Source organism: Lonchura striata, chromosome 1A (genome assembly GCF_050655825.1).
Source record: "Lonchura striata isolate lonStrDom1 chromosome 1A, ASM5065582v1, whole genome shotgun sequence".
Classification (NCBI taxonomy): Eukaryota; Metazoa; Chordata; class Aves; order Passeriformes; family Estrildidae; genus Lonchura; species Lonchura striata.
The window spans coordinates 45934481-45950072 of NC_140741.1; the positions used below are offsets into that span (position 1 = coordinate 45934481).

Genomic DNA, 15592 nt, shown 5'->3' on the forward strand with positions numbered 1-15592 from the left:
TAAGGCTAAGGGCAAATGGTGTAGAAAAGTGATGCACATCATAAAAGTATGTCTTCATGTCTCCCACTTGGCCTTCCAAATTAATCCTGCTGGCATCACACATTTCATAAGCAATGCAAATGTGAAGTGCTCAGAAAAAGGAAAAAGTGGGGACAGTCCAAAGCAACTTGGATGTTAGAAAAAGACAGGACTGCTGTGCCACTTGCATTTTCCATTTATTTACTTTTCTCTTGAAAAATTCTGGCTGTTTAATTTTTCAAGGCAGTTGCTGCCAGATTTTCTTCATTTCTTCACTGAAATAGCACAGAATCTGATTCCTCTTCAAAAAGTTAAGTTCCATTTACTGTGGCACATCAGAGATCTGAGAAGGTGACATCAGTAATCCTGTGTTGGTAGTAATAGGTAAGTGATAATTCTTAAAACCACAGCAGAGTTTGGCTTGGAAGTGAGTGAACAGGATGCTGACAATGGCTCATACTGAGCCTGCTTAACTGCTAGAGGCCACTGGTGTGGTAAAATTGGCATAAGATTTTGCTTATTTCTTGTGCAGAGCACTAGCTATCCCAATTTAATGAAAACCTCGTGACTTCACCTTCTGAGAAGAGCTCACAGCTTAGCAGAGACAATTATAAAACAATTCAAACATGATAAATGCACCAGGGATAAGCTAGGACATTACTATTTCCCAAGAAACACTGTGGAAAAGCTCTTAATTATGCAGTTTTATTATAAAAATAAAGTACATGTTTAACACAGTAATTTCAATATATTTTAGCTATATATATTTTGCATTGGTTTGGGTTTTCTAGAAAATAAGTATGCATGTAGAGAAGGAAAGCTAGTCCCTTGCTATTGGGAACATTCTTCACTTATGGCCCATAGAAGTATAGCACTAATTACTATCTTGATGAAGTTGCCTAGATAACAACTGTGGGGTAATATACTCTAGTGTGCCCTTCCTTGTGATAAATACTATCTTCTGCCTTGAGCCTAGTTGCTGAGCTCTTAAAAATGATGCTGAAACTTTGGCACACGAATTTATGTGATGTTTATGCTACCAAGAGAACAGTCTGTCACCTACAAATGTGAGAGTACATACTTAGGATAGCATAATCTTTTTCATCTGCTTGTAGTCTGACACAGTCATCTGACAAATATATATTTTACATCACTGGATCAGCAGAATAAATTAATAGGAGATAAATTAATAGGAGATGAACTCAGTATTTAATTTTAGAAAGGTACTAGTATGCATTTAAGAATGCTTGTTCACTACAGTGGAGAAATGCAGCAAATATCATGATGACAGTTCAGCATCTGCAAAATAACAACCTTGCTCTCTTTTTTCAGTGCATACTTGATGGCTCATCAGTAAGCACTTTGGAGACTGATGGATATTCTCACAGGATGGCCTGTTGGTTCAACAGTTTGGACATTTGAGAAGCATTATTACTTGTTTCATAGTTTGAATAACAGATCTGTGAATTTGTTGCATGTTCACAGATCAGAGGCCTACACATCTCAGAATTTTCCTACAATAAGTCTATTTAGGAAAGCCTAAGCCTGTTACTGTGTTTAACAACATCTAACAGTCTTAAAAATTCCAAGACAAAACGATTACATAGTGTTAAGGGAAAGAATCATATATGCAACTTAGCCAGCAAATTCTAAGCCAATTTGTTGAGGAAGTATGCGCTGAAATACTTGGAAGCCAACTCCCTAGCTTGTTCCCATTTACTTTTCCATATGTGTCTCTCTAATGCTTTCTCAAATTAAGTTCAGCTGCTGCAATATCAGCTCTTTAAAAAGCATTGATACATCATGAAAAAGGCTGAAAAATCATTAAGATGTTTTCCCCAAAGGCTTGCAAAATAATGATGTCACTAGTTCATGAGATAAGCATGCTGTCAATATAACAAACTGAACAGGAGGCACGTGCCTAGGCTGATCACTACACTTTGCAGAGTCTATATTGATTCCTAAGCCAGTGAGGCTTGGGTAGACTGACTCTGACTGATGTCCAGCCCTGTGAATTCAGAGGAAGGACTTCTTTTTGAATTTTAGTTATTTAGGAAACTCTTTGTACCAAGAACTTGTGCAGAGTTTGTTGTGAGAACGTGAATTTCAAGTAGATGTCTTGGTTCCCCATGAAGGCTATGAGTTCCATGTAGTTCTCACACAAAACTTGCCTATCAATCAGCATAGAGTGAGACACTCTGGATTTGATAGCATGTGCTGTAAGCAAGCAGTGAGAGGAAGAAATACTCCTTGGTGATGTGAAGCTGACTGAGTCAATGTGGACACATTGGTGAGAACAGTGATACACCTGTACTCCTTCAAGGAGTGCTTCTTTCAACAAGGAGGCAAGCTGAAGTGTCAGCCACTGCAGAAGCACATTTATGCCTAATCTGCTAGTTTAAGAACTTCAGTGCTTTTGGCAAGCAGAACATATCCTTGTTTTACCACTTAGGTGCTTTGAGATGCAGTTAGAAAACTTTGACATATATTTGATACAGAATCATGCTAAGTTGTAATGGACCCTCAAGGATCATTGACTCCAGCTGCTGGCCCTGCATAAGACCATCCCCAAGAGTGACATCGTGTGCCCAAGAGTGTTATCCAAACACTTTCTGAACTCAGGCAGGGCTTGGTGCTGTGACTACTTCCCTGGGGAGTCTGTTCCAGTGCCCAGCAACACTCAGGGTAAAGAACCTTTTCCTAGTATCCAAATTAAACTCCCCATGACAATTTCAGGCCATTCTCTTGGGACCTGTCACTGGTCACCATAGAGAAGAAATCATGAGGAAGTTGCAGGTGGCAATGAGCTCTCCCCTCAGTCTCCTGTTCTCCAGACCAAGTGACCTCAGCCGCTGCTCATACAGCTGCTCCTCAAGGCTCTTCACCCTCTTTGTTGCCCTCCTATGGGCACTCTCCAATAGTTTTATATCCCTCTTCTATTGTGGCTCCCAAAACTGCACACAGTACTTAAGATGAGGCTGTCCCATCCCTTGCCTGGCTGGCAATGCTGTTCCTGATGCCCACAGGACATGGGTGGCCCTCCTGGCTGCCAGGGCACTGCGGATCCAGCTTCCCTTGACCAGGGCCCCATGGTCCTTTTCTGTGGCACTGCCCTCCAGCCTCTCATTCCCCAGGGATCCATTCATCCAAGGTTGCCCCATCCCAGGTGCAGAGTCCCAGCACCTTTCCTTTGATGGACTTCATGAGGCTGGGAATAGCCCAGTTATCTTAATTTGTCAAGGTCTCTCTGCAGGGCCTCCCTGCTTTGGAGGGAGTCAGCAGCTCCTCCTAGTTTTCTATCAGCTGTGAACTTGCTTAGTATCCCTTCTAGTCATGCATCCAAGTCATTAATGAAGATGTTGAAGAACACAGGACCCAAGATAGCCCTGCAGAACCCCACTAGTGACAGGTCACCAGTCTGATGTCACCCCATTCACTATAACTGTGCCCAATGAATGGGCCAGTTGCTCACTTAGCAAACATGATGTGTTTATCCAGCTGTGTGATGGACATTTTATCCAGAAGGATACTCTGAGATATAGTATTGAAAGATCTGCTGAAATCCAAGATTGCATCAACTGCTTCCCTTGTTGAGAACTGGGTGGGTTACCTTGACATAAAAGGAAATCAAGTTTCATCAACAGGACTTCCCTGTCATGAAGCTGTGCTGGCTGTGACCAGTGACTGCATTGTCTTTCAGGTCTTCTTCAATACCTCCCAGAATAATCTTCTTCATCGTTTTACCAGGCACTAAAGTGAGATTGACAGAAATGCAGTTTCCAGGGAGGACCCTTCTTTCCCTTCTTGAAAACTAGGGCAACATTTGCCAGCTTCCAGTTAGCCTGGACTTCGCTAATTCCCAATACTGGTCAAAAACTGAGAGAGAGGTTTTGTGATGACATCAGCCAGCTCTTGAAGAATTCTTGGGTTAATTCCATCAGGGCCCATAGTTCCCTCTGCAGCAGAGTACAAAAGAAAATAACTTCTAGGTGGTAAGATGTGTGAGATAGTCTTGTCCCACCATCTAAAAAGTCTGTAGAGATGACACAGAACAAAAGATAAAAAATAAAAGCAAACACCTCTAGCTTTATGTAAAGAAACACTTAAAAGATGTGAATAGAAAGGCTAAAAGAAAAGGGCACAACCTTGCTTTTAATTTCCTTTCCCCGTCATTTTTAATAAGAGCCATATCACTTTCTATGCTTCTCTGTTTTATTATATAAACCATTTCTTTAAAAAGTCCTTTCCTTCTCTTTGCAATATTTATTTTCTTCCATGTGGCTGTATAAGTTAAGCTCCCTGGGTACTAATTATGGACAACTTTAGGAGTGCCTTTGGAACAGTGCACGATCTAGGAGACTGAACATGCTATTTGGTTAAACTGGGAACCTTGCAGACTTCAGCCCTGTCAGTTTGCCTTCTCTTCCTTACCCAGCTTTGTCTGTCTCTGGGAGTTTTTTCTGCCTCATCCGTGCAGATGTGAACTGGTGGGGCAGCAGCTGTTCCCAGTGGATATAGGCAGTGTTCGGGCAGGGAGCTCTGCACTCTGCTTGGACCCTGGAGCACAGTGTGCTGTAGAGGAGCAGCAGCAATAACACTGTGTCCTGCTCCAGGCACTTTGGTTTTATTCACCACAGAGCTGTAAGCATATGTTTCTTAAAATAAAATCAGGACAACTTTTTAGTGCTTGTCACCAACTGTTTTACCTTACTACAGGAAGCTGATGAAGAGTAGCCTGTTTCATTTTTAGTATCAGTGGCATCAGTCTTAAGTAGTGGCATACACAGTTATGGTGTATAATGTACATTGTTATGCAAAATTACTTTCCTCTGAAAGTGTCTGTCTTTCCATTGCACAGGACTTGAAATAAGCATCAGTTCAGTCACCCACTGGCATGGCGTGCAGTTGGTTTGTGTCGATCCATGCTAAGATGTGCTGTAGTGAATTGCAATATCTAGCTGTAGTGTTCCCTGTTTTGCCACTCTATAGATACTCCTTAGGGTAGCCTAAATACTCAGGTACAAAAAGTACACTCTCCCAAGGGAATATTTCAAGGCAGCTTCCCAAAACTGTCTCCTCCATGGGTCACACAAGCAGCTGGTTTGATTCCTCCCTGTCCTTTGATATGTGAATGGTTTGATGGCCTCCACCCAAAGATAATATCTGCTAGTGAGAGCTCTGGCACCTTTTAGAAGAGAGGAGGCCTCTGGCTGCCTGAGGATGCCTTCCTGCTTTGTTCAGTGCTCTAAACTTAAGACAACAAAGAAACAAACAACAAAAGACTGGGGGAGGCAGTTCCTTTGGTGGAAGTGGGTAGAGAAAGCCCTACCCAGCAGAAGTGGGGTTTGTGATTGACTGCTGTCCACTACACAGGACTCAGGCTGAGGTTTTTCTTGCTTGAAGAAGAAAGAGAGGACTGAGGTAACCCTTTTCCTCTTTGTGGCCTGTGCAAGCATGTATTCACATACTGGCAACCCAAGCTCTCTCATCTGCAGGCCCAGCAGGCATGTAGAGGAAAGATGCCTTAGTGTCTATGGGGAAAACATTTTCACAACATACATATCAAGCAGCTCCTTCTTCATTTCTCATCTGGTTTTACATTGGGCCCAGTCTGCTGGCTATGCAGTGGGCAGAGTTGTCTTTCATTGACAGCCATCCAGCTATCTGGGGATTTGCTCCCAGGCCAAAGCTTCCCATTCCCTCTCCTTTCTTACCCTTTTCTCAGTGTTGAAGGGATCCTTCTGCTTTCAAACATTCCGTTTCCACAGCCAAGCTGTTACTTAGCCCAGAAGATAGTTATATATCAGATAGATTTGGTACTGACACAGATTTGCTTTTGTTGTTCATTATTTTAGATTTTTAATTGAAGATTAGAATACTGGAATTTAATAAGAATTGCTTTTGCTCTTTCCTATCAGAGAAACAAAAGAAAAAATCCGTATTTGGAATACTGTTAAATAAATCAGAAAAATGCAGCCAAAAGTCCTCAATATCCATAAGATCCATGTTTATAAGTCAAAATTTTCCTCAAAGACCCTGTGATTTTTTTGTAGATACCTTTATATTTTCATTTTCTCCAATTCTTCTTTGACTCTTGCCTCTTGCAGGTCATGAAAACATACCACATGTATCATGCAGAGAGCATCAGTGCAGAAAGCAAACTGAAGGAGGCAGAGAAGCAAGAAGAAAAACAGATTGGGCGGTCAGGAGACCCTGTTTTTCATATTCGACTAGAAGAAAGGCACCAGAGACGAAGCTCTGTGAAAAAGATTGAAAAAATGAAGGAAAAAGTAAATAGTCATTTTATTTTGTTTCATTTGAAGTAAATTCAGTGCATTTCTGACATTCTGTGTCATGATACTAGACAGAGAAATCAGTGGGAAATAAAATTAAGCAAGGTACACATAATAAACTAGCAGTGGGTTATAGATAACTTGACATAATTTCAGTTCAGAGAGAGGAATACTTCATTCCCAATATAATTCTTACTATAAAATTTGTCACATTTGAAACAAAATACTAAGTTTTCACTTTGTATTATATTTGTTGTATGTATAATAGACTGGAAATTAAGATTTTTTTTCTTGTTACTAGGAATAGGTACTTGAATTTCTGCTGCATCCCAAAAATGAAGTCATTAAAATACATTAATGTGAAATGTCTTTTCTAGCGTCAAGCAAAATATTCTGAAAACAAGCTGAAATCTATTAAGGCCCGTAATGAATACCTGCTCACCCTTGAAGCAACTAATGCTTCTGTTTTCAAGTATTATATTCACGACCTTTCAGATTTAATCGATGTAAGTATTGGCATGTTTGTATTTATGTTTATTCTGTACTTGAATAATACTTTTTTCAGTTTTAAAGGGAATATATTAGTCATATGGATTGCCTACAGTACACTTGCTATTTAACATGTATGATACAAACAGAAGTTTTTCCCTTATTTCTGCAAAATAAAGTGCCAGTAAGATGCTGAACTCATTCCTTTGAAGTTTGAACCTTGTGTTCACACCCCATGTGTCAGTAGAAAATATGACATTCCCATTATGTATGATCTCTGGGACCTAAATATTTTTTTTACAAGATAAACTTCTTAAGTGGTTGTATAATGATATTTAATTCAAAAGAAACAATTTCTTCCATGTTTTCAAAATTCTTTCGTTTTATTCATTTAATCACTGAATCATACATACAGTGGCTTCTTAACTCTTACTTCATGGAGTTTGAAGAACAGACACAATTAATCCTGTACTCTACACTGTCAGCATACCTGTTACTTATTTTCAGTGAGTTGTTTTTATGAGAACATCCTAGAAGAATGAGGTTGACTTGTGCCAGCATTTAGTCTCCTGTATTACTGACATTTTTACGTGATGCAGAGGGAGTATCCTGCACCCTTATCATGTCCCACCCTCCTTGTAAGCTGACTTCATATGTGTTAGAGCAAATACAGAGACAGCAAACACAAGCTCCAGAGCATTCATTCACTAGCATTGTAGTGTTAAATGGCTTAGTGGGTCTGCCTCTGAAAAAGTGGTTCATTTGAAATTCTGGATATTTGAATATGCTTGCTGCTGCAGCAGTAACATATGTTACTTTCAGTAGTAAGCAACATTCATACACAGCTCTGGTTTCTAATATGGAATAAAGTAATTCAGAATTTGACAAGTGTCTCCTTTCTACTGACTGGAGAAGCAAAGCTTCACAGAGAAAGGGAAAAATGCCTTCTTAAGATTAATGGACTAAAATAGCTGCATATATGAGTTTTATTATATGTAATCTAAATACTGATAGTCAGTTTTCTTTATCATTTCTCGTTTTTCTATAATTTATAAAATCTCGCCTGATTTTGTTACAACTTTCCCCTTTCAAATGGTTTTGCTTAATTTCTTTCTGGCTTTCCTGTAAAATATGGCAATTAATCATTTTTTGTGTTTTCAGTATTTTTTCTGTGTCTATTTCAACATCTCTTTTATTCCTTTCTTAGTTGCTACGTCATGTTTACTCCTGGTTTCTTCTCGTTTCTTCTGTGTCCTGTCCTTGTCTAATCTGTATCCATCTGCTTGCACAACCTGATCCCCCCATCTAGGTTGCCCAGGCAATGAAAGTGTTTACCAGGACCCATAGGTGGAAGATTAGGGCAGAAAACAAAGGACAGGCTTGTACCTGCTGGGCCCCCCCAAGTGAGAAGTTGAGCCTACCTAGTGCATGATTTTCCTGCTCCTGCTTAAAGGGTGACAGATTTTTGGTCAGTAATTAGGGCATGTCTCATACATGTGAAATTCATACATTCTTCTTGGATTTTGGGAAGAAGGAAAGGTCCTTTTCTTTTTGTTACCAGCACCCAGTCTTCCATTCAGAAGCTGGATAGATGCTGATTTTGTCACCTCTGCTGCCTTCTGTTTTCAGAGTTCACATTTCTCAGAGAATGTCTCCAGTGTGTGTTTCTACTTGGTCAAAACTTTATCAGGTTGGAAGATGCATCTAATTCTTACCCACTTCAGTGATGTCTACAGAGGTTTCTGTAGCAGTGAAAACTGAGGGGAGGAAGCACAAGCCTGGAGCTTTACAAAGAATTGTGAGGGGAGGAGAAGTGAAGCTTTCTGTCCATACACACACAGAGTTGACACGTACTGGAGTTAGTGTGTATGTAAGCATATTTACATAGCCATGAAGATTAGAGCTTCCTAGCTGCTAGTCTTTAGTAAAAATAGACATTCTACAATATTTAGTAGTGCAGAAAAATTTTATCTACTCTGCTTGTCTTTTTGAAAGCTGTGGACCAATGTGCACAATAATATTTTTTTGGCAAAATGGCTTGAGAAATTACTCTTCCCTAAGGAATTTAAATGGAAAATCTAGCTGCCCTTTTGCCTCACTGTTTGTAAGAGCAGGCTGTAAACATGTGCAACCAGAAATTGCTTCAGAGCTAACTTAATCCAATTGTGAGCTTGGTTAAATGAAGTGTCTTTCAGACATTTGTATTTAATCAGAATATGCTGTGAAAGCACTGGTATTTAGACAGAGTGTTTGCCACTTGACAAAGGAAACTCTTTTTGTAAATGCAAGAAACTTGGCAAGGTTTTGGAGTTATATCATTGGAATGTGAGACTTGCTTCCCAGTGGCCATATGTTGCGACAGTCCAGACTATCTCATTCTGTAAATCTGTTCATGCCATAGTGCAGTTTGCAGTTTTCAGAGCAGTGGTGGCAATTTCATTCTTTGCCCTCTCTGTTTTGTCCCGCTTTGCTGCCTGACTTCCTGTGCTTCCCTGAGCTCTCTCTCACTGCCTGTACAGAAAGGGATTACCTCTGCTCTGTGTCTGAATTCCAGTTAGCATGGAAGAATTTAGATCTCCCCAAGCTGTTGGTGTTGCCCATAAATGAAATGAAATGTCTTTCTATGCTAGTGGAAAATGTCTAATGAAAACGGGATAAATACATGCAATAATATAGTAAATTGCTCCATAAATTTTTTCTAACAAGGTTGGAGAGGATAGTGTAACTACTCATTTTTACCAAAAAACTCAAAAAACCCCCAATCTGTTTTTCATTTGGATTCCACTGCATTTTCCATATATGAAGCTTATATGGAAAATCCTAAATTACTGTTCCCCCATCTGAACTCAGTCTGAACTGTTCAACTCTGTCATTTCATTAACAGAGCTCAGCGCTTCTGACTTAAAATTATGATGTGTTGCTCATTTTAAGCTCTTGTGATAAAGGCAGTATAAAAATATTGCTGGAGTCTTAGCTGGATGATTCAATGCAGTTAGTGAGCTGAGGGATGAGACCATCATTTGAAAAGAAGCAGGGAGGTAAACAGAATTTAATATACACAGTGTATTTCTGTCCTCTGCATATTGTTCTAGAGGAATCGGAATTTTCTGTTATATATTTCTTCTCTACTGACTAGAGTGGGATCTAGTTCAAGTGAGGACAGAATTAGTTATTTTTTTTTTATTTTTGCATGTAAAAAAATAAACATTAGCTGAATTAAATAAACTTTATCTAGTATGTAGAATTTTTTTTAAGATTCTGCGTTTCAGAGGAACAACAAACTATGCACTGCTGCTAATCTAGCTGTTAGTGCCTGCATCTGTCCATATGGCACATACTTTTACTAATTTATATTCATTAAATTTGTCTAAGAGGAAGGTAAGGAACCTTTTTCAGACTTACCATGCAGTTTTATGATCTGGAGATAAATACTTGGAAATAGTCATCAAAACAATTTTACTGTAGTTATGCTGCTGAAATAAATAAAATATTGATGTGTTGGTCTTTCTTAAATTGTAGTTTCTGAATCTTTAATTGCAGTATGCATGCTTTGGATCATTACAACGTTAAGGAACATTTAGCTATTGTGAACTTAATTTATTCTGTAAAGGTTCTTTATTAATCATTCATAAAACCAAGTTTAAAACTAGAGTAAAATGTGTGCAGCTCACAATCTTTATTACATAAGTCCTCATAAATATGGTATGTACCCTTAGATCCCTTTGATTTGAATGTGGATGTCTGTGTAACAAAATACTTAGAAAGTGACTTATTCAGAGATTAGGGCTTTTTTTATTAATTCCTCTCTCCATTGACATTGAATTTTATTACTATTCCTGAAACAAAATTAAATTAAATAAGAGCAGCTTGGTTTGGTTGAAGCTCTGTGCTAAGCACTTCAGTTTGTTTTGTTCAAGCCTAAATATACTCTGGGGTACAATAAAGGCAGTAAATGCTCTTGAGACTGCTTCAGATTTCATTTCAATAAGAATAAAATGCAAATTACAAAACTAATTTTTCACACATATCCCAAATGCATCCCTCATTTTCCTTCATTTTGCCCAACCAAAAGTCTTTATGAATCCAGAAATGCAAACAAACTTACAGTCTCTGACTTCATTCTGTTACTTCTCATCTTCATGTCTTGCTGCACCAAGTGACATCTGACCTCTCTAGCCCATAGATAGGTGGCAGATCCATGGGTGGACAAGCACCCTGGCTGTGCCCTTGGTGGGCTGACTAGTGAACCTCTAACACCCACTGTTATTTTGGCTAACAGTGTGGTTGCCCACTTGAACTGTAGAAGGCTTTCCACAAATATACAGATTTGTCCTGAAAATCATGTAAATTTGTCTGTGTAGACAACTCTCATTTCTAAACCATCTTTCCAGCAGATTAGAACATTTCTTTCTGGATAGCCAAGATACTATGACAGAGTTGTTTCCCAGTTATGATCTGTGTCTCCAGAATTTGGGGAAAGTGGGCTATGCTCTGGCAGAAGTAAGAGTTATGATGTCTGAGTGGTTAGTTTTGCTTTTAAAAAATAACTTCCCTCATACAAATTCTATTTTTAAATAAGTAAATGAAGCAAAATTTTAAATGCAGATGTTTTTAATTCCATTCAAAGAGACACTTGTGATAAAACATTAGTTCAGGATCTGCATTTAATTTTTGTTTTCTCTGCTGGCACTGGCATTGCAAGAAAATGCCTTAGCCTGGCAAGATACTCTGCTTCACTTGAAAAATCCTCTTCTTGTCTGAGAGGCTGTATTTGTTGCCTTGTTCAGCTGTCATCACTTGCCAAAGATGATCATGGTGATAGTGACTGAGTAGATTAAGGGTTAAATAATGAAGTTGTGTCACAGCATAAAGGCTGCAGTCTTATATTCCAGTTTGCAAAAAAGCTGCATCAGAAACCCACACAGCTGTAATTGTAAATCAATAAGCTTTCTAGTAATACTTGGATTAATCCACCAGAGCCAAAATTCAGGCTGTAGTTTTATAACACATGGGTAGTTGGCAATGCTAAACCTGGCACTGCCCTCTATTTCTAATTCCTTTTCAGTTTAATCTTCTATGAGGTCTCTCTGAAACTAATGCACATGAAAAAAAACAGCTGTCCCAATTTACTTTCTTATCAGCACTTTTAGTCTGTCTTTTTCTTCCAAGATGCTGAATTAAATATGAGATCTGATTTGACATAGAACAAGAGAAAAACACCAAGAGACTTTTCCTCTTAGAAATGGTATTTTTGAGGCTGGTGTTCTTTGAAATATGGATGCACTTTAGTATAAAGGTTGAGTGGCTGTTTTAGTAAGTGTGACAAAAATGTCTATTTTATACATGCAAAAGAGAGAGGTTAATATATGTGTGTGTGATTGAACATGACATCTTTTTCATTTTGTTTGAATGGTTCAGCATCTGGTTTTTTGGAGAGCCACTGTCCCATTGGCAGTCACTACCTGGAGTACTTATTAGGAGTGAAATCTTAGTTTTTCTGGAAGCTTTGTTGTGACTAAAAAGCTTTATTGTGAATAAAGAGCTTTGTTGTGAATAAAACAGCTGTCTGTTAGATTTCAGAGAGCAGCTTCATCACTAGTCATCACCTTACCTAAGTCAAGATGTGGAGTGTTTCATTCCCTTCTATTCACCAGTGAAGTGTTTCATTCCCTTCTACACGCAGGTTTTGGTATGGTATATAGGTTGAAAGCTCTTTCATCTGTCTCCCTCTCTGTCTATTTCTCTCCTTTTTCAAATAAGTAAGGAGAAAGGGAGGGAAATGTGATCCCATTGAGTCCGGTGGGGTTTGTAATAGCTGTGAGGGAGGTACTTCTATATACAGTGCATGTATGGGTATAGGCTACAGTGGACTGAATTCAAATTGCATCTTTGCCCAGCTCCATAGTTACCCTGCAGTCCTGCAGGGATGGGTGACCTCAGGCTGTGGGTGGGAGCGAGGAGGAATGGCTGGGGACTGAGGGGTGCCCTAAAGCAGAGAGCTCTGACTGCTCTGGCCAGGTGTTGGCCTCTGGTTGGGGCACATCTCACCTGTCTGAATAAAGAGCACTGCTTTGTATGCAACCGTTAGCAAACTGATGTGCCACTATTGAGGTGACATCTCCCCTTACCTGGAGCTTCACTGAGCAGAAATTGAGGGTATTTACTGTACAATGTAAAGCTACAATGTTGATATGCTACTGCTGTGACATTTAAAAAATATATTTAGCTGTTCTCTAAAATATTAATGAAACATGAATAATGCAAATTGAGGATGTTTAAAATTCAAGAACAAACACAACTTTTATGTTTTACCAGTTAGGTTTCAATTACATTCCATTTCATAGGAAAAAAAACCCATAAATTATTACTTTCTGCATTTAGTAACATGATGTACATTTCTGGCTCTATATGAGCATGAGAAATAAGGTGTTTACATTAAATACATTTTCATGATCAGGGAAAAAGATGTTAAGCCCTTCCTGTTGTATGAAAAAGCATTTGAGATGGATTGCTTATGCTCAAAATATTTCTGGAGGTTTTGGTTTGGGCACAGACATGGTAAGCAGGAATTGCTTCAAGTTCACTTTGCCGCTGTCATTAACTTAGGTGATTGTTATGTTAGAATGTGTTTAAATAGTGATTTAGGACTTACAGATGCTCTTGATCCTGAAAAGCCTGCTTGTGTGTGGAGTCCCAGACTTTATTGATATACAGTGCCTGCGCTTCCATATCTGATAAGTAAACTGTCACGTATGTACACTTGATCTCTTTTCTAAAACTGTCCATTAATCTTCGCAACAGATTGAGGGTTCTAAATACTTACTCTCTTGACCCCAGTTGTGTATTTTAATTTAGAAGATATTTTCTTAAATACTTTAAAGATAGAAAAAATTTAGGACGGAAAATTTTAGTGATAGTTTCAGGATTGTGATATTGGAATGGTGTTCCTCTTTTTAAATTTGTTTCTTTTCCCTTTATTGTTTTTTTAGTGTTGTGATCTTGGATACCATGCTAGTCTGAACAGAGCCCTAAGAACATACCTTTCTGCAGAATATAATCTTGAAACTTCCAGGCATGAGGGATTAGACATCATTGAAAATGCAGTTGACAGCTTGGAGCCACGCAGTGACAAGCAGAGATTCATGGAAATGTACCCCACTGCTTTTTGTCCACCAATGAAATTTGAGTTCCAGTCTCATATGGGTGATGAGGTCTGTACACTGACAAGAATCCCCACAGTGACTGTTTCTGTGACTGTGTGCCAGGATAGAGAAGCTACCCAAAAGTCAGTGGATCAGCAAGAACATTTTACAAAACTTGCAGCAGTGTCTGCTACTTCAAAGTTCTCATGTAAAAGCTGTTAAATGTTATTATATTCTGTGTCATTTATAATGATATTGCTATGAATTTGCTGGCCAACCTGTGCTCAGCCCAGCAGCAGTGTAAGCAGTGACTTTGTCTTTACTACCTGCATCACTCATAACATAGTTTGTGGGTGCTGGTTGAGAGCAGCTACAGAGCCACTCCAGATTATTCATGCTGCAATGCAGCCTTTTCCCCTTCTTTCCCCATTTTATTATCTGGGGATTTCAAGCATACTGTGCCCTGTTCTGCTACACCAAAGGCCAGTAGCAAAGCAGAATTCAAAATCATCCATGTACATCTTTTTTTTCAGAAGGTAACTCAAGGGTTTGCATTTCTGTGTGATACAAAAGCCATAAAAAGCAGACATACAAAAATGGTGTGCTCTTTATTCATAAGCTGTAGTACATACTTCCACACCTTACAGCACATAAATACTTTAAATTTAGATGGGCACATTTCTGCTTTATTAAGTTTTAATAGCTTTGGTAGGAAGTCACCTAGTTTTTTTAAGAAGAACAAGAAGATTATTGACTGGTTTATTTTAATTACTTGCATCTTACAGCTCTTTTTGATTCTTTATTAGGTTTGCCAGGTCTCTGCCCAGCAACCTGTGCAAGCAGAGCTTATGCTTAGGTATCAGCAACTACAGTCACGATTGGCTACACTCAAAATTGAAAATGAGGAGGTAAGACCTATGTCTACAAGGCTAAGCATTGAACATAATATTCAGGAAGGTGCAGTGTTTTCTACCCTGCCAAAAGCATGTAAATGACCCTGAAGTGTCTCCAATCTGCATAAGTGGTTTTAATTTTAATCATCAAATACTGGCACATATGATAAGGTAGGTAGATTCTCACCTGCTTTACAGAAGTTCCATGTTTTGCAGATGCTTCAGTGTAAACTTGTTAGAGCACATATTTTTAAATTCTTGTGACAGAAAGCCACTGAGAACAGTTGTTATCTTCTGTGACGACCCTCTGTCCAGTCCTCAACTTGCTACTTCTCTAGTACAAAGGAATTTTAACTGGCTTTTGTGGTAGCTGAGTCAAGATCTCTTATGCTCTCAGCTACAGCTATTTATGAACATGACTAATGCATGCCTGTGATGGGAACAGCTCACCTAGCAAAATAAAATGCAATTTTTTGTAAAATATGAAAAAATATACGCTCTTCTCCTTCCCCTGCTCTGGCAGTGGAAATAAAATGGACTTTTATCACAGTTGAGGCACTGTTAAAGTCCTTCAGTTTACATGAGAATCTGTTTCTAAAGGAAAACATAGAAATAATTTAGTTTCTTCATGTACTTTTCAGGATGCAGTTTTTCTTCTTCTAGTTTGTATGTTCAATGTCTGACACAAAGTATTAATTCCATGAGACTTGTACAGTAGTTGTAAAAAAACCCAAAACAAACCACTAGCATTCAGAAA

At 38.8% G+C, this 15592-nt stretch overlaps 1 protein-coding gene across 4 annotated transcripts in view; it reads left to right on the forward strand.

The window, feature by feature from the left end:
• The window catches only part of SRGAP1 (SLIT-ROBO Rho GTPase activating protein 1), a 138825-nt gene that overhangs the window by 81931 nt on the left and 41302 nt on the right, over positions 1–15592 (forward strand). For all 4 annotated transcript variants that reach the window (XM_021547435.4, XM_021547432.4, XM_085568630.1 and 1 more), the window contains 4 exons: positions 6126–6308; positions 6689–6817; positions 13790–14011; positions 14749–14850. In XM_021547435.4, the coding sequence (XP_021403110.3) occupies positions 6126–6308; positions 6689–6817; positions 13790–14011; positions 14749–14850 (636 nt within the window). The remainder of the gene's footprint in view (positions 1–6125; positions 6309–6688; positions 6818–13789; positions 14012–14748; positions 14851–15592) is intronic.